The sequence below is a fragment of the Saimiri boliviensis genome, chromosome 20, assembly GCF_048565385.1.
Source record: "Saimiri boliviensis isolate mSaiBol1 chromosome 20, mSaiBol1.pri, whole genome shotgun sequence".
In the NCBI taxonomy this organism is placed as follows: Eukaryota; Metazoa; Chordata; class Mammalia; order Primates; family Cebidae; genus Saimiri; species Saimiri boliviensis.
In genome coordinates, this window is record NC_133468.1 from 4,117,300 (window position 1) to 4,135,798 (window position 18,499).

The 18,499-nt window shown below is 52.3% G+C and overlaps 1 protein-coding gene across 3 annotated transcripts in view; it reads right to left on the reverse strand.

The window, feature by feature from the left end:
- The window catches only part of ADAMTS2 (ADAM metallopeptidase with thrombospondin type 1 motif 2), a 220,494-nt gene that overhangs the window by 34,408 nt on the left and 167,587 nt on the right, over positions 1-18,499 (reverse strand). For 2 of the 3 annotated variants that reach the window (XM_010331847.3, XM_074390605.1), the window contains exons 6-10: positions 15,878-16,034; positions 12,304-12,409; positions 11,562-11,705; positions 11,017-11,149; positions 9,672-9,785 (exon numbers count right to left, since the gene is read on the reverse strand). In XM_010331847.3, coding sequence (XP_010330149.3) covers positions 9,672-9,785; positions 11,017-11,149; positions 11,562-11,705; positions 12,304-12,409; positions 15,878-16,034 — 654 coding nt within the window. Of the gene's footprint in view, positions 1-8,610; positions 8,747-9,666; positions 9,786-11,016; positions 11,150-11,561; positions 11,706-12,303; positions 12,410-15,877; positions 16,035-18,499 lie in introns of those variants that run through there. The other variant, XM_074390606.1, reaches the window with a different exon arrangement.

Genomic DNA, 18,499 nt, shown 5'->3' on the forward strand with positions numbered 1-18,499 from the left:
TAGTCCCCTTCATGCCCTTTAGTTTCTTCTGAGTTGAGGACACATCACCATGAAGCACATGAAAAGCAATGGAATAATTTTTTTTTTTTAATCACAATGAACTTTTTAAAGTCAGAGTTATTTCTCTTGATTTCATTACCCACTTTCTATTACTTTAGTTTTTTTTAATCTGAATTTTCTTTTCTTTCTTTAACAAATGAATTTGGAAATAATAAAAGAAGGTACTTTTAAATCAGAGTCTGTCATTTCTTTCTTACTTTATCAAAATGTTCTGGAACCACTTTCAGAAGTTAAAACACTGTATGATCTTTATTTCCACACAAAATGATCTCCTATACAGAAAATCCTATAAAGAATCCCCTAAAAAGCTTAGGGCTAACAAACAAATTAAGTGAGGTTGCAGGAAACAAAACCAATATACAAAAATCAATTGCATTTATATGAACTAGTAATAAATGATTTTAAAATGAAATTAAGGAAATAACTCAATTTACAATAGCGCCAAAAAGAAGAAAAGAACCTTACGAATAAATCAAACCAAAAAAATGCAAAACATGCCCATTAAAAAAGTACAATACATCATTGAAAGAAGTTAAAGATCTAAGTAAATGAAAAGACATCTCAACGTTCATGGATCAGATTGTTAAAATGGAAATACTTCCACAATGATCTATAGGTTCAACATAATTCCTATTCAAATGCAGACTAGAATTTTGCAAAATTGAGAAGCTCCTCCTAAAATTCATATGGAAAGTCATAGGATGTAGAATGACCAAAACAATATTGAAAGAAGAGCAAAGTGGAAAGACACTTCACATTTTGAAGCTTGCTATAAAACTACAATATTCAAGACAGCATAGCCCTGTCATAAGGACAAAGATACCAATGGAATAGAATAGAAGTCTAGAAGTAAGCCTTTACATTTGATCAGTTAATTTTTGACAACTCAGTAGAAAGAGAATAGTCTCTTTAACGAATGGTTCTGAGACAACTGGATATCCATATGCAAAAGAATGATGTTGGACCTTTTCCTCACACTTAACAAAAATTAACTCCAAAATGGACCACAGATGTCAATATAAGAGCTCAAACTCTGAGAATTAAACATAGGAGTAAATCTTCTTGACCTAAAAGTAATGGTTTCTCAGATACAATGCCAAAAGCACAAGTGAGAAAAGCAAAAATAGATAAATTAGACTTCATCAAAATTAAAAACTTGTGCACATCAATGATGCCGTCATGAAAGTGAAAAGACAACCCACAGAATGGGAGGAAATATTTGTAGACCATATGTCTGGTGAGTGTGATAAGGGATTTGAATCTAGAATAAATTAAGAACTCTTACAATTCAATAATAGAAATATAAATAATGAAAAATCAGCAAAGGATCTAAATAGACATTTATACAAAAAATATATGAAGATGTATATATATATATAGAGAGAGAGAGAGAGAGATCACCATAGGTCACTAGGGAAATGCACATCAAAACCCCAATGAGATATCACTTCACATCTACTAGGATTGGTGTAACAAATACAACAACACAGAAATCTGAAGCATCATTGCTACTTGGAATGTAAACTGGGCTGTTTTGGGAAACTGGCAGTTTCTCAAAACATGGAGTCACCATAAAATCCAATGATTCCATTTCTACATCCAAGAAAATGATACAGGCACACAATACTTTGTACACAAATGTTCACTTGGTAGTTCCTATCATAGCTGAAATGCCAAATGTCCATCAACTAATAAATGATGATACCCACACAGTGGATTATTATTCAGCAACGGGAAGGAATGCCATGCTGATGCACACTACCATGGGGATGAGCCCTGTGAACATTATGCCAAGTGAAAGAGGCCAGGCACAAAAGATCACATGTTGTATGATTCTGCTGATACAAAATGTCCAGAATTGGAAAATCTATAAAGACAGCAAGAGGATGAGTGGCTATCTGGTGCTGGGCAAGGGTAAGATGGATTGGGGTGACCGGTAAGGGGCGTGGAACTTTTCAGAGTGACAAAAGTGTTCCAAAATTTGCTTGTTGTGATGGTTGCACGACTCTATGAATACAGTGAAAATCACTGAATCGTACACTTTATTTTATTTATTTATTTTTGAGATGAAGTTTTGGTCTTGTTGCCCAGGCTGGAGTGCAATGGCACGATCTTGGCTCACTGCAACCTCCACTTCCTGGTTCAAGTGATTCTCCTGCCTCAGCCTCCTGAGTGGCTGGGATTACAGGTGCCCGCCACTACACCTGGCTAATTTTTTATATTCTTAGTAGAGATGGGGTTTCACCATGTTAGCCAGGCTGGTCTCAAGCTTCTGACCTCGCCCTCCTTGGCCTCCCAAAGTGCTGGTATTACAGGTGTGAGCCACCACGCCCAGCCTGTACACTTTAAAGGAGTGAATTTAAATATAAACCTCACCTTATTAAAGCTTTTGAGGAGGGGGGAAACAAAACCAAACAAACAGGCAGCAGATGGACTTGGCCAGCATCTGCCCTGGCATATTCAAGGAAATTCTTTTTTTCTTTTTTTTTTAAAAAAATTATCAGTACTTTAAAGAAGCTATGGGTGACATCATCTGAACACTTAGGACAATCGAATTTGGAGGAGATGCTCTCTGGTTTCCATCCTTGATGTGGATTTCAGAGCATTTCAAGTTTTCTCTGTGGGAGCCTGGCTTTAAGACACTCTGGATGAGCAACACTCAGTAACAGTTGCCGTGGATAGCCTCTCTGCAGTGGAAGCATTTGCAGCTTCCTGGAGTCTTTGATGTTGTCAACATTTCATGTCAAATCAGAAAGATGTCTGAACCATTTTCCTACGTGTTCATCAGATTCACTCCTCTTCATTAACGAGACTGTCAAATGCTCCAAAGCCCTGTTAACTTCTTTGATACGTGTCTCTTCCTCCTAATGAGCGACTGCTTTCGGTTTGATGTAAAACCTTTCTTTTTTGGTGACAATGAGCTTTTTGAAGTCAGAGGTTTTTTTTTTTTTTTTTCCTTGCTCATTTTCTAATCCTTTAGTTTCATATGCCATTAATTTTTATCTGTATTTTCTTTCCTTTAATAAATAAATTTGAAAATGGTAAAAGGTATATTTTATACATATACCCAAATCAGAGGCTGTCATTTTTCCCTTATTTTGTCGAAACATTCCCAAGCCACTTTCAAAATGGCAGTGAAAACAGTGCACTAAGACTTAATGAACATGTTGGCATCTCGTTTTCATTGAGATTTTTCTTCTGTCTCTGAAATTTTTTAGAGCCCATCATTTATTGTCATCCACATGTTGTGAGACTAGGCCAGCTTTTATTTATTTATGTTTTATTTATTTTATTTATTTTTTTGAGATGGAGTCTCACTCTGTCACCCAGGCTGGAGTGCAGTGGTGTGATCTTGACTGCCTGCAACCTCCACCTCCCGGGTTCAAGTGATTCTCTTGCCTCAGCCTCCCCAGTAGCTGGGACTACAGGTGTGCACCACCACGCCTGGCTAATTTTGTATTTTTAGTAGAGACGGGGTTTCACCATGTTGGCCAGGCTGGTCTCGAACTCCTGACCTCAAGTGATCTGCCCACCTTAGTCTCCGAATATGCTGGGATTATAGGTGTGAACCACCATGCCCAGTCTAGCCCAGCTTTTAAACAAGCAGACTATCCTATTACACTTGGGTTTTCTAAAGAAACATCCATGCTGGATCTTCGTTTAAAGTACTCCATCTATAAAACAAACCTAAAATGGAAACAAACTACTGCCCGTACAGAAGTAGTCACAACCTCAGGTACCGCTGAGGCACTTTTTCCTCCAAAGATCTGAGGGGAATGGCCGGCACACAGCCCATATTCTGCAGTGACCCTCGGTGAGTTGGAACAGCAGTGCAGCAAGTATTTCTGGAAGCTTTTATTAGACCTGGACAGACACAATAATTTAACTCTACTTGTAAGAGACAGAATCATGGCAGTAAGCCGAAAAATATGCCCTCAATCCATTTTCTCTGTAACCAAAGCAGCAAAATGCCCATGGCCGTTCTAATGTGAGAGGTAGGAATGAAAAGAGGAGTGGTCTTAATCAAGTATGGTTAAAATAGCTTATTTTCGCAAAATTTACAAAAACATGTGACCATGGGAACACATGGCTTGGCCCCTCTCAGGGCCTTGGAAGGGGCTTATGTGAGCAAGGGGCCCCGAAGCGTGAGCATCAGAGGCTACTTTGATTTCAGCATCAGAAGGTGAATTGACTTCCGCTCCCCGCTCAAAGCCCCTCCATGGCTCCCCGCTGCAGCAGGATGAGACCAAGCCCTGTGGCTGGCATCAAAGACTCGGTAGGACTGGCCTCTACTTATCCCTCAGTGTCACGTCCCCTAGGACAGCAGCACTGCAGCGCTGACTGCTCTGAAAGGACCCCACTCTCTTCCCTCACGGCTCCTGTGCGTGCCTCCACTTCCTTCTCGACGTACTCCTGGCGCAGTGGACCCCGTGCTGTGCCCCCCAGACCCCTCTTCAGGACCAAGTCAGTTATGCCTCAAGCTGTGGAGTGTGTTGGCTGCTCGTAGCTCACAGCTGAGCCCCCAGACCAGAGTCATGCCCCTTTCCCAGGGAACGGCCATAGCCAGTGACTGGTCAGGGTTCAAACATTGCTTCGACTGGGCCAACTCTGAAAGGCCAGCCCGGCTCCGGAGCTGCACGTGGTGTTGGCTGAGCCCCCTGCTGAGGCTGCATCCCTGTGCAGCGCCTCAGTCTCCCCCTCGTGCTGGCCCTGGAGTTCATGCAATCCCATCTCTGTGTCCGAGGTCGTTTCTGGGGGAGCTGTGCTCCTGTGTCCATGCCTGAGCTGCTCCCCTCCTGTGCCTCCTTCCTGGCTCTCCTCACTCGGGCAAGCCTTACCTGGTGCCCATCTCTGCCCACATCTTCCCTTCCTTTCCAGCAAAGGCCTGTCACCCTCATGCCTTGCTAAAACTTTCCCAGGCCTGCCTTTCTGGCAGTCTGAACCACACAGGGACTGCAGGGCCGCCACTCTGTGGATTCTCCCTCCCAGAGGGAAGGAGGGACTGTGGGCAGGTGGTCAAGGGCTCCTCTCCTCAGGCTGGGCCAACAGGAACTGGCTGGGTCAGGCAGGCCTGGCTCCCTGCCACCGGGGGATCTTGGCCATTTCCTTCTTGGGGATGGTTACTTCATCTCTTGCCCCAAAAGCTCCTTTCATCCAACCATGGACGGGAGGGAAAGAATCCACGGAAATGCTGGTTGGCGACCCCGTCAGCGGGTGGTGCAGGCGGGGCTTGCAGGCAAAGAGGTGCCCAGGTAAGGGGGTGCGGTGGCCTGAGTGCGTGCATCCCCCAAATTCATATGGTGAAGCCCAAACCCCCAATGTGATGGTATTAGAAGCTGGGGCCTTTGAAAAGTGTTAGGTCATGTCCCTCATGAGCAGAATTGATGTCCGCATGAGAAGAGACCTGAGAGAAAGATGCCCTCTTTCCCTGCCATGCTAGGGGACCATGAGAAGATGGCCATCTGCAGGCCAGGAAGAGGGTCCTCCCAGAAAGCAACCTTGCTGGCACCCCGACCTTGGACTTCCTAGCCTCCGGGACTGGGAGGAACAAAGCTGTGTGGCGTAAGCCACCCAGTCTGTGGTATTTCTGTTAGAGCAGCCGAAGCTGAGGAAGACGGAGTGGGTGTGCCATTGTGGCACTGCGGAAGGCTGCAGCCTGGGCAGACTCTAAGTCACTGGTGGCCGCAGGAACCAGGAGCCAGGAGGATGGAAGGGACCAGACAGTGGTCTTCCTGTCCCAGCTGGGACCAGGAAATGGAGGCTGGGCATGACCACTCACGGTGCCCCCCGGGGCCGGCAGTGTAGGGGACCACCCCTGGGGCGGACCTGGATACAAATGTGCAGAAAGGAACAGGAAGACGAAACAGTGCAGAAAGAGAAAAAGTCGCCCTCAGTTCCGCCACAGACGTCACTCCTCTAAAGGGCTGGCTTTCTTCCGCCTGGACAACTATGAGCACCGAACAGCGTGATTGCTCTGAATGAAGACTTTCATCCTCTGACTCTCACCCGTTATCAGAAAAGAAACACATTTACTGTTATTAACGTGTTTTATAACCATATGCTTAAATGCTTACAAATATTCCATCCGCTAGAGAGACTTCAACATTTAAAGGGAAAAGTCATGCACGCTCAATGAATTTGGAGCCCATCGTATGGGGAAATGAATGAATGAATGAACGAATGAATCTAGAGCTGAGGTGATGTGGAGCTTCCTCTGCCTCGTTCTGTGGCCTATTGCCCATTTCTCTTTTAATCCAAGAGGAACAAGCCCACTTCTCCCCTCTCAGCCAAACCAGCCCTCTTAATACACTGGGTTCCGTGGGAAGGGACCCCTCGCCCCACCCCCACCCTGCCACTCCTGCTGAGCACCCTGGCCCCATCTCTCACTACCCTGGTCCTCTGCTTCAACTCATGGAGGCCAAGGCTCTGAACCCAGAGGCACCGTAGCGTCCCCACCTTCCCGTGCCCACAGGCCCGGGGCTGGCAGTGGACAGGCGGTGCGGCCCCACAGCAGAGGGTGGGGGCGGCTCTCCTGCAGGCTCTGAGGCTTTTCTCCCAGCCACCTCCGTGTGGAGACTCTAGAGACAGGTCTCTCTCTAGGAAACGGTGGCAGCAGGAAACTGTAGGTGAGGGAGGCCAAGAGGGGAGGTTCTGCACCCCAGCAGGAGCTCCCAGTCAGCTGCCTCCTGTGGAGCCTGAGCTCTCCACAGCCCCCTGCCCGGTGTCTGGGAAGGCAGAGGGACAGCCCTGTCCCAGAGTCCCTGCCACTTCTCCAGCCCAGCCAGGCTTCGGCTTGCTCTTCCCCCTCTCTCCTTGCCCCTTTGGCTTCCCTTGCAGGAAACGGTGGGAGAGAGGATGATTGTTTCCAGATGTAAAATCACAACGCAAGGAAATAAGGATGCATAGGGCATGGAAACATACAGACCCACATCCAGGGATCCTGACAGCTGCCCAGGAGGGGCCCCTCTTCCATGTTCCCCTAACACCCCCACACCAAACCCTGATCTGAGTCAGTTTCAACCTGTGCTCTTCGGGTACCAGGGGGAGGCTGAGCAGAGCCCCAGCTGTGCCCCTCAGTTAGCACAACTATTCTTTTTTTTTTTTTTTTTCTGAGACCAAGTCTCGCTCTGTCACCAGGTGCCAGGCTGGAGTGCAGTGGCGCCATCTCGGCTCATCGAAACCTCCGCCTCCCGGGTTCAGGCAATTCTCCTGCCTCAGCCTCCTGAGTAGCTGGGACTACAGACATGCGCCACCATGCCCAGCTAATTTTTATATTTTAGTAGAGACGGGGTTTCACTATGTTGGCCAGGTTGGCCTCGATCTCTTGACCTCGCGATCCACCCGGGTCATGGCCTCGGCCTCGGCCTCCCAAAGTGCTGGGATTACAGGCTTCAGCCACTGCGCCCGGCCCAGCACAACTATTCTTTCATGCATAAAAGGCAATTTCATTTACTGGGCTAAAGGCAGAGGATCCTACCATCAAAAAGAGTGAAGGGCTGTGGCCAGGTCAGTGGTCTCTTTGAGGGGGGGACACTTTGGCTGCATCTGTCCACCGCCCTCACCAGATCCCACCCCCCACCGCCACCACTTCTGCCTTGCAGGAGAAGCAGGGGGCAGTTGGCTGGGATGCCTGCCAGCCATACACCCACATGTGGGAGCCCCACCTGCTCCTGCTCCCTGGGCCAGGGTGCGTGTGCAGGGCTGGCCTCCCATTCCCTCTGCCTCCTCCCTGACTGTGGTGGGTGGGGCGGGCAGGGAGCCCTGCTTAGCTGGTCTCATTCTCCAACTCAGCTTTTCCTGAGCTCCCCCTGGGGTCACAGCAGACGTTCTGCCCCGCTCCTTCTGCTGAGCTCCTGTGGGAAGGTGGCTAGCTAGGTGGTTCTGGCCTCACCAGGCCCCCAGCGAGTTACCAACAACAGCCCATTTCCGACTTCTAACCCTTCGTTAAGTCTGGGCACATCTTAAAAACACCAATTCCCAGGTCTTCAAACAAACCTTATACACAAATGTTCACAGCAGCATGACTCACAATGGCCAAAAGGTGAAAACTACCCAAATGTCCCTCTGTGGAAGAACGGATACACCATATGTGCACATCCACACGACGGGAGGTTATTCAGCGATACAGAGGAAGAGAGCGCAGATAGAGGCTGCAAGGATGACCTTCGGAAACATTCTGCTGAATGAAGTGAGTCAGACACAAAAGGCCACATAGATACAGAGACAGAAAGCAGATTGAGACTTGTCAGGGGATGGGGCGAGGAGGGAAGGAAGGAGTGACTGATAAATGAGGTGTCCTTTTTGCAGTGATGAAAAGCTCTGGACTAGATAGTGGTGATGGTCGCCCAATATTGTGAATGTACTAAATGCCACTGAATTGTGCACGTCATTGTTGTTTTTATTTTTTGAGACAGGGTCTTGCTCTGTCACTCAGGTTGGAGTGCAGTGACGTGATCTAGGCTCACTGCAACCTCTGCCTCTGGCTCAAGCGATTCTCCTGCCTCAGCTTCCCAAGTAGCTGTGATTACAGGCTCCTGCCACCACCCCCAGCTAATTTTTGTATTTTTAGTAGAGACAGGTTTTCGCCATGATAACCGGGCTGGTCTTGAACTCCTGATCTCTGGCGATTGACTCGCCTCGGCCTCCCAAAGTGCTGGGATAACAGGCATGAGCCACCATGCCTGGCCTGAATTGTGCACTTTAAAATGGTTCAGATAGTGAATTTTATGTTAGGTGAATTTTACCATAGTTTTAAAAAGAAAACCCAAAGCAATGATTGGATCCTACCCCAAACAAACGTCTTCAGGGATGCGCCTGGGAATTTGCTTCTTTCAGAAGCTCCACCAGGGACTAAAATGAGGCAGCTGGCCCAGTCCTGAGCCAAAGACTTCCATCAAGGAGTCCAGACAATGTGGGGGCGTTCTAGGCCTGGCTGGGATGTGCACAGTGTCCACTCCCCACTCCCTCCCTGCCCTGCAGGGCCAGTGTAGTCTCCATGGGGTTGAGCCCTCCTGGGCAGCGATCCAGGCTTAGCTCACCTGCATATCCCAGCCCCCTAGCAAGTGACTGGCTGAGGAGTGGGTGTGTGATTTCATCTGAACCAATGAGAATCAGGTCTGGAGTTCAGGGAGGACCACAGGGAAGAAGCCCTTCTTTCAAGGGTCCCCAGAGGGTATGAAATGGGCCTGGGGCAGCCATCCAGTGACCTTGAAGGACAAGCATGCCCAACAGGGACAAACACTGAGGTCCTGGCGATGGAGAGGCTAAGCCTCATGCTGGGCCTGAGGACCCTAATGCTGGCCTCAAGGTGAGATGACTCACAGTGCCCAGGGGTGACGGAAGGCCGCCAGGACCCCAGAAACTGCTCCTCAGAGGGGGAGTCCTGAGTGCAGGGCTTGGAGCACGGTGAGGATCTCTCACATGCCAGATGTGCTCCAGCATCAGACGCACAGGGAAGAGGAAGCTCTGGTGTCCGGAGCGTGAGGGGTAATTGGAAACGGGAAGGGAGAGGGCCCCCTGCCCCACTTCAGGGCCTGGCCCTGGTAACCTGGGCACCTAAGATTCCAGCCCTCTACCGTGCTGCCCTCGAAGAGCCCTTGGTCCTGCCTCACCTTGCCAGGCGCACACATGGTCCCGTCCAAGGGGGGGCCCTTCTTGGTCTTGCAGAAGTAGGGGTTGTCAGGATGGCTGCACCACAGCTGCTTGCAGGGGTCGAAGGTCCGGAACTGGAAGACAGCGCCACAGCTTGCCAGGGACCTCCCAGGGGTGCCACCCGCACACCCCCCGGGTCCTGTGACCTGAGATGCCCCAGTGGGACCGGCCCGTGACTGGCCTATGTGGCTGGTGGGTGTCGTGATTCTGGGGCAGTCAGGACCTTGCCCGTGCGGTGTGGGAGTGGCAGTGCCCCTGAACACGGCCGGGCCCCCCACCTCTGGCCTTTGGAGGTTGCAGTCCTCAGGGAGCCTGGCGGGCAGCGGGGCCCTGGGTGCCAGCCTGAGGCTAGGTGGGTACCTATGGACCCTTTGCTGTGGATTCCCCTCCTAAACCCTGGCAAAGCCCTTCCCCGCCCCCACGGGCCCACCCTCGCTGCAGCCTCGGCCTCTGTCCCCTGGACTTCACGGTCCTCTTCCCTGGCCTTTCTACTTCCTGTCCTGAGAGCACTTCCTGCGGGATGTCCCTGAGGGAGCGGCTGAAACTCAGGCGTGGTCCCGAGGCTCCCCAACTCCAGCCTTTCCAGAGCTCCCCATCGCCACGAGAATCGAGTCCACGGTGCTCCTTAGGCCGTCACGGAAGGAGTTAGTCGTCCCGTATGGCCCTGGAGTCCACCACTGGCTCGCTGTGTGGATTTAGGCAGGTTACCTAGCCTCTCTGGGCCTCCATTTCCTCATCTGTAAAATGGGACTCCTTTGCTTCCTTCCTTCACGCAGCAGAGGGGCGCATTCCGACGCTCACGGACACCGAAGCTCCGCTGCACGGCCTCGGTGCTGATGCCCGGTTCCTCCGGCGGCTGGGCCCCGGCGTTTGGCCCGGGAGGGCAGCGAGGCTTCTGTGCGCGCCGCGCTCTTCTCCAGCTTCCACGTCGGGCGCCCTCCCTTCCTACACGCCTCTCCTTCCAGGGAGCCTGCAGGCCTCCCTTCTTCCCTGGAAGCCCTCTTGACCTCTGCAGGCTGACCCAAAGGCCTTGCCAGGCTCTCGCTGCCCCTGGCTAACGTCAGCCCTGTCACCTGTGTGCCTCCTGCCCAGGACCACATCTGGGCCTGCCAGGTGGGCCGAGGATGCCTAGGGGGTGAGGCATGGTGGGTGCTGAGGGACGCGCTGCCACTCTGGCGGGCTGGCAGGCTGCTCTGGCCTTCCTACGCTGGGCCCGTCCTCACAATGTCCCAGGGGCTGGCCCTACACCAGCCGGCCTCCCCGCAGGCCTGGGAGGGGTCCCCGAGGCCGAGCTGCCACACTCACCGCCGTGCACATCATGTAGCCCAGGCCGAAGTCAAAGCGGCACTGCTCGTTCATGGAGTAGTGCAGCCCCGGGAGCTGGGGCAGTGCCGGCCAGTCGTGGGCGAAGGGGTCATCCCGCAGGCAGTCATAGGAGCTGTGGGGGACACACCGCAGCCTTTAGCAAGGCCGACCGCCCATTCCTGAAGGCAGCTGAGTCCCTGCTGGAGCTGCCACAGCAGCCCTACCTGCATATCCCGGCCCCTGGCTGTGCTGCCTCCGTTTCCCCGATGAATCTCTTTGGTGTAAGATACCAGGACCTGGCTTGCGCAGACCCCAGGGTGGCTGCCTTGCCCACCTGCCATTCAAGGACAGACCCCTGACAATGGGTTCTCCTCCAGACACCAGGCTCCCCTCGCGGGTGTGCCCTCTCTCCTCCCCTGCACACAGGCCAGAGAACCCGAGGCTGGAGGGCTCTGGCCGGACCCTGGTGCACGGGGACTTGCACCCTCCCAGAGCTGAGTCCAGGGACTGAGGGGTCGCCCTCGGGGGATGTGGGCAGTACTCACTGCAGGTAGCGGCTCAGCTCCTGTTGGCTGCAGCGGGACCAGTGGAAGCGGTGGAAGGCGGCTTGCACCAGGGGTGCCATGATGCTGCCCAGCCGCACCTCGTCGCCACAGCGGTTGCCCTGTCCGTCGTGCTCCATGCCCAGCCTGCGAGGGACGAGGCAGCTCGCTGAATCCCACGCAGCCTCAATGACAGGAGGGGGCCCCATCCCTCCCCCACGGGCCTTCCCTGACCTTGGCCCACCCTGAGCCAGGTGGCACCGACTGTCTACCTGCTGCACGTTGAAAGCCGAGGCACTCTGGGGAGACAGCGGCCAGTGGGCAGTCCCCCAGGTATCCTGACCCCAAGAGGGACATGCACACCTGCTGGAACTGTGGCTTCCCTGCCTCCAGCTTTCTACCCCAGGGGGAGCCGCCCTCCAAACCTCCGAGCCTCCTCTATAACATGGGGTGGAGCCCACCTGCCGGGGGGCTTGGATGGGATAAAGCGGCAAGGCCCCCAGCTCTAGCTGGCCCAGAGCTGCTGCTCAGTCTGCAGGTGAGCCCTTCCTCCTTTGAGCGGTTCCTTCTGCAGAAAGTGGGCCTCGGGCCAGTACTGCCCAGCACTGGGAAGACAGAAGACCACGCCCCAAAGTGGCTTTCACACAGGGTGTGTCCCTCTTAAGGCGCAGAGGAAAAGTGGGCAGCCAGAGTTGGGGAGCCTAGGGTGGCCCCTCTGCGCCCCACCCTTCCCCAGGCCACTTACACGTGGCCAGTCTCATGGGCCACCACGAATGCTGAGGAGAAGCCGTCCTCATGGTTCAGAGTGCAGCTGCGGACCGGGTGGCACATGCCAGTGACGGGAGCATAGCCTGGGAGAAGACAAGGGGTGGCTCCAGACGCTGCCATAGCATGGATGGGAAGGTGAGGCCTGGCATACTTTCCAGGCGCTGCTTCTCCTCAAGGCCCCAGTAGCCCCCATCCAAGAGGCAACTGCCATAGCAGACAGGCCTGTGACATCTGACTGGACGCAGGCCCCCAGCCCATCCCCACCCAAGCCCCCTGGCCATTCTGCCTGTAACGGCCACATTGCAGCCGGAGGCCTCTGCTTAGTCAGACGTCACCTGCCATGACTTGCCTGGCACTTCAGTAGCTTCCTGCCCGACGTTCTCTTTCTCCCAGCCTGCCCCTGCCCTTGCCCCGTGCCTGCCTCACTGAGTGCCCCCGAGCAGCACCGGCTTCCACACCTCTCTGCTAGAGGCATCCTGCCCCTCATCTGCCCGGCATCACACCCTCCACGCCCATTTCCTCGGGATGGGGGTTTCCTGGGTCTCTCCTTGTTTCTCTGGGTTCCTTGAGACCCCAGCTGGACAGCTAGACCTGTTTTCATAATGCCACAGGAGACTGCCAAGCTGTTCAGCCGATGTACCATGCCACTCTGCAAAATCTCCCAGCAGGGCACTGGCTGGTGTAAACTGAGAAGTCAGAACTGCCGCAGAAGGTGAGGCCAGTGGCCCAGGACAGCCCAGGGCCAGTGGGAGGGTGGCAGAAGTTCATGACGCTGAGACCCCACATCAAACTGAGGAAGAGAGAGAATGAGAGCTTTTCACTTCCCCAGCTCTCGTCTCAGCAGAGGGAGGCAGCTTGGACAAGATCGGGAAGTGTATACAGACAGGGCTGTGGGTGCCACACGAGATCTCTGCTTGTACCACTGGGAGGCTTCCGAGAGGCTTGCCAAGCATGGAGCCCCAATGTTCAGAATCCCAACATGCCATCACTCCTGCCATGCCCCACTGAGGGACCCTGAGGCCAGGTGTTCCACAGAGAAGGGAAGGAGGGCCACTGGGAACCGGGGTGAGCTGGTGGTGTACGCTTCTAAAAACAGAACCGTGGTGATCTAGCCCTGGTCTTCCTGTTGTCATAAACAGGAAAATCTGCATTTTTTGCTCTGCAGACTTTGAGGCAAGTGTTGAGTCTGTGTGCCAGAGCAGAATGCTGCCGCCTCCTCTTCACCCTTTGTATGTGAGGTTTGCCTAGGCAGCTGCCTCTGCGGGAGGGCTTGCGTCCATCCTACTCAGCGCTGCCGGAGCCTGCGAGATTTGCAAGCGTTTCTTTATGTTTTTCTTTGTTTCCTTCCCTCTTGTTTTATTTTGTGACTGTTTTCTCTGTCTGAATCTTATTAGATAGAGTACACCTTCTGGATGGACCATATGTCTCCTAACTTTTCTCTCATGTTAATCTTTTTGTCTTTTGCTTCCATTGGGAGATGCCCTTGACTTTTTTTTTTTTTTTTTGAGACAAAGTGTCGCTCTTGTTACCCAGGCTGGAGTGCAATGGCGCGATCTCGGCTCACCGCAACCTCCGCCTCCTGGGTTCAGGCAATTCTCCTGCCTCAGCCTCCTGAGTAGCTGGGATTACAGGCACGCGCCACCATGCCCAGCTAGTTTTTTGTATTTTTAGTAGACACGGGGTTTCACCATGTGGACCAGGATGGTCTCGATCTCTCGACCTCGTGATCCACCCACCTCGGCCTCCTAAAGGCCCTTGACTTTTTATTTCGGCTTTTGAACTTTTTACTTTCCCCATCCTATCCATAACTTTACACAAACACTTTGTGGTTCTCCAATTCTTCATAGCAACCTCTTCTGGGTGGATGGATCTGTTTTCTTAAACGTTGTGGGAATGCGACTTTTAAAAACGTGCTTTTCTTGTCTCTAAATTCTCTTTGTTTTCCCGAGAGCCAGTTTTCAAACTTTTTACTTCGTTCTACATCTTGATCCATCTTTTTCATGCTGTAAGGATTTTTTGTGTTTTGATTTTTAAAAATATCTGGTAACCCTTGGCTGTTCTTTCAAAAAGAATTTTTTTTTGAGACAAAGTCTGGCTCTGCTGCCCAAGCTGGAGTGCAATGGCTCACTGCAACCTCTACCTCCCCGGTTCAAGCAATTCTCCTGCCTCCGTCTCCTGAGTAGCTGGGATTACAGCCACCTGCCACTACACCCGGCTAATTTTTATATTTTTTTGTAGAGACAGGGTTTCACCATGTTGGCCAGGCTGGTCTCGAACTCCTGACCTCAGGCGATCCACTTGCCTCAGCCTCCCAAAGTGCTGAGAATACAGGCGTGAGCCACCGCACCCAGCCCCTTTCACATTTTTAAATGAGGGATCGGGCCACTTAATATAAAAGCTGTGTGGGTTTCCTCTCCCAGGGGATAGCTCTACTCCCCATTAATGCCCTCCCCAAGCCAAAAGAGCCAAGGGCGCTCTCATCACATGCTGAGGGCAGCACCTGGCTGCACCGCATTTGACAGGGAGCTATCCAGCCTCACCCAGACCTGGTAATTCCAGTCCAGTCTTTTTGACTTTAAGCTATTACGTGTGTTTTGACATCTCATTAGTGGTCTCATTCCCCCCTCCCCCACCACTTTTTTTAAGCCAAGATTTCACTCTGTTGCCCAGCCTGGAGTGCAGTGGTGTGATCATAGCTCACCTCCTGGACTCAAACAATCCTCCCACCTCAGCCTCCCAAGTGTCCGGGACTACAGGCGTGCGCCACCACGTCCAGCCTCACCGTTTCAGTCGCATTTTTCTAATGTCAGCTGAGGTTGAGTGCCTTTTCATGGGTTTATTGCTCATTCATATTTTGTTAAGAGCCTGGTAAAGTCTCCTGCCCATTTTCCGATGGGATTGTCTTTATTAACCTTGCTATTATTTGTAGAAGTTCTTCATATACCTCAGATATAAGTCCATTTTTAGATATATATATATATATATATATATAATAAATATTTCCCCCATTGGATTAGTAGTGCCTTTAGTGGGCAACCTTTAAAAATGTACTACTATTTATCAGTTTTTTCCATTGCGTTTGTATTTTTTTGGGTCTCTTTTAAAAGAAAAAGTCCGTTACTCTAAGAACATGGAGCTTTCTGCCTGTGTTATCTTCGTTGTTTTGCATTTCTTATTTAGATCTAAAATCCGTGCGAGATGCCCTCTGTCTATAGAGTGAGTGGAGGTGACAGGCCTCCTTTCTTTCCAGATTGGCTTCATACCATTTTTTAGACGGTTCTCTTCCTCTTCTCTGAAGTGTCACTTTTGTGACATGTAAGTCAAGTGCCCCTGTATACACAGGTGCAATTCGGGACACTGTATTCTGTTCCGATGATGTGTTCGGCAGCCCGTGCACTGACCCACACCCTCGCCCAGCTGAGATGACCACAGCCTTCCCTGCCCTGACACTCTTCCCTGGGTTGGGCCAAGGCTGCCTGGGGCCCCTCGCATGACCAGGGGCTCATTTCCAGCTTCACGCGTCTCTGTGGCCCTGCAGGGATGAGGCTCACCTTGCATGCCAGAAGGCCCAAAGTCCTGCCGTGTGAGGAAGATGGCATGATCGTGGTATTCATCGTGGTCCGTGTCTGGCTTCTGCTGGAGGTAGGCCCAGCGGCAGACATTCTCCAGACTCTGCGAAGGGTTCCCAATCTCGATGAGGCTCATGGACTGCAGGGGGATGGAGAGAAATGGAAGAGAGAGGTTGGTGCCTGGTGGGCTAGTGGGGGGCTGAGCAGGCTGCAGTGTTGACAGTCCCATCCTCTGGGAACTGGGTCGAGGTGGCACAGAGACTCTGCCAGGTCCCCCTCAGAACCTGCTCCCACTGGGCCCCATTCTTCTACACGGAAGAAAAGGTTCCCCAGTCACACTCAGCCTGTGTGTTTTCACACAAAATCACTGCAGTTTTCAGGTAAGATATGGAAGCCACGCTCCGGGTGGTCTAAGGCCCCACCACATAGTCCCTCAGTCTGTCCCATTTCCAGAAGTCCCTGTGTCTGTTCTGTGCAAGTCCTTGACACAAGGCAAATGCCATGTGGACTTGGGAGGGCCCCTGGCAGGGGAGACGGGAGTCGCAGTGTGATGTGGAAGCCCAGAGGCGGGAGATCACCTTACATGACCCCACCGTGTAAAGGTCCTTGCAGAAACCAACGCAATGGAGGAAAAGAAGCTGCAAGTGACATTGGGTTGGTGCAAAAGTCATCGCGGTTTTTGCCATTAAAGCATGGTGATGACTTTTGCACCAGCCTAATAGAAGAACAGCCGTATGAAGAACAGGGGCGTACACAGATGATTCCCACAGGAGCCATGCATGGGAAGCCACTGGGAACCATCCCATTCCATTTTGTCTCATGATGCAAGCCTAACAGCCAGGGCGGCCTCGGGAATGAGTGTCCTGCACACTCTCTCTGCTATATGATATCAGCAGGCACTCTCACTTAGACGTCAGGACTAAGAAGGCTGTCCTGGCCAGGTCTTGGAGGAGGAGTCAGGAGTCCAGCCAGAAAGACATATCCCAGGATCAGTACCAGAGAAAGGAATGAGGCCCTCAGGTGGGACAGAGTTGCAGGCAGGAGCCAGGCTGAGGCAGGCTGGGGCTGTGTAGGGAGGTCCCCTGTCCTAGCATGTGGGCTCGTGGGGAGTGCTGGGAGGATGCTAGAAGCTCAGGCGCCTATAGGAACAAGCCAGGTGAGAAGCCAGTGAGGCAGGCTGGTTGCAGGAGAAGTCACTCCATCTTGAGTTTTCCCAGTTTTGAAGGAGAAAGCTTACAGAGGAATCTTTCCTTATTAATATAAAGTGGGGGGTGATAAGGAATGGCGAGGACTGTGGCAAACCCAGGGGCCCACGCACAGCTGGAGGGAGCGACATCTACCCAGTGCCCGCAGGAACAGAGGCCTGGAGCTGCCGGCTGGGATTTCTCAGGCCAATCCTGAAGTCTGGATTTTACAGACACCCACCTAATAGTAAACACCGGCTCGAATTAAAATTAGTCACGCGGACAAGACAATCACATCCCCCATCACAGCCTCATTCCAGAACCCTGGAGTGAGAGCCCTGCGGTGGTCTCTTCTCCACGTCCCTGCAGACCGAATCCACACTGGCCAACCGCGTCTCTCCTCCCAGATGCTGGTTTCTGTGGTTCAGCCCGGGTTCCCAGCCCCTCTTAGCAGCCAAAGTGATTTTGCTGCTGGGGCAAGATAATTTATTGAAATATTGATTTGTGTTTTTGTTCTTGCCTCGCTTTGTTCTTGGCCCATTCCAAGATGCCACTCCCGTTCTCCAACCCCAAGGGGGTGGTGCTGCAGGGTCCAGAGCTGAAGGGGTCTAGGATACCCCTTCTGGCTTTGGGGTTTTGAGGCAACTCCCTGAGGGAGGGGCGGAGAGGAGGGCTGCGGGGTATGGGCACAGGGAGAGGAAGGTACACTGTGGCCAGGGGAGGCTTGGAGGCAAGATTTTGGAAGACATGTCAGTGTGCTAGACCCTGGGAGCCTGGGTCCCGGCAGGGGCACCCTAAGGTGTAGAGAAGAGGTTTACGTCAGTGTCCAGGCAACCTGGGACTCAACCTGCCACTGCGATCTGAACTGACAAGCCACGGAGCTGCTGGTATTTCCTCTCTCTCTGTCAATATCCCAATAGTTCCAAGGTCCCGGCCTATCTCTGATGGGCACAGAGGATCCCAGGGGCAGAGATCTTGTCCTTGCTGGGTCTGGAGCATTCAAGGGCTCTGGGTATCCCTGATGCCCAGACATTGACCTTGTGCCCAGTGGCCAGGGCAAGGTCCATGTGTCTTCTTCAAAAGCCCTTTGGGTCCGTGAGGAGAGAGTGGGGATGGAAGCAGACGGCGTGGTGCTGAAATGCATGGAGGCGTGGCTGGGACTGTGTCGGGAGGGTGAGGATCTGGGGGCAGGAGCTGAGAGGTATCAGTGCTGCAGGGTGGGGACAATGAAGCAGAAATGGCACCGGTCTCTGGCTTCGGGGGTTGGTGGCAAGGCAGAGAAGGAGGTCTGGGAAGGGGACTGCCAGCTCCAGAGGATGAGTGCAGGGTCCGGTAGCGCAGGAAACATGGTCGCGGCCATGTCCTTCCTGGCCAGTTTGCTCATTTGAAAGAGCTGGGCAGTTTTGCCTGGGGAGCTCGC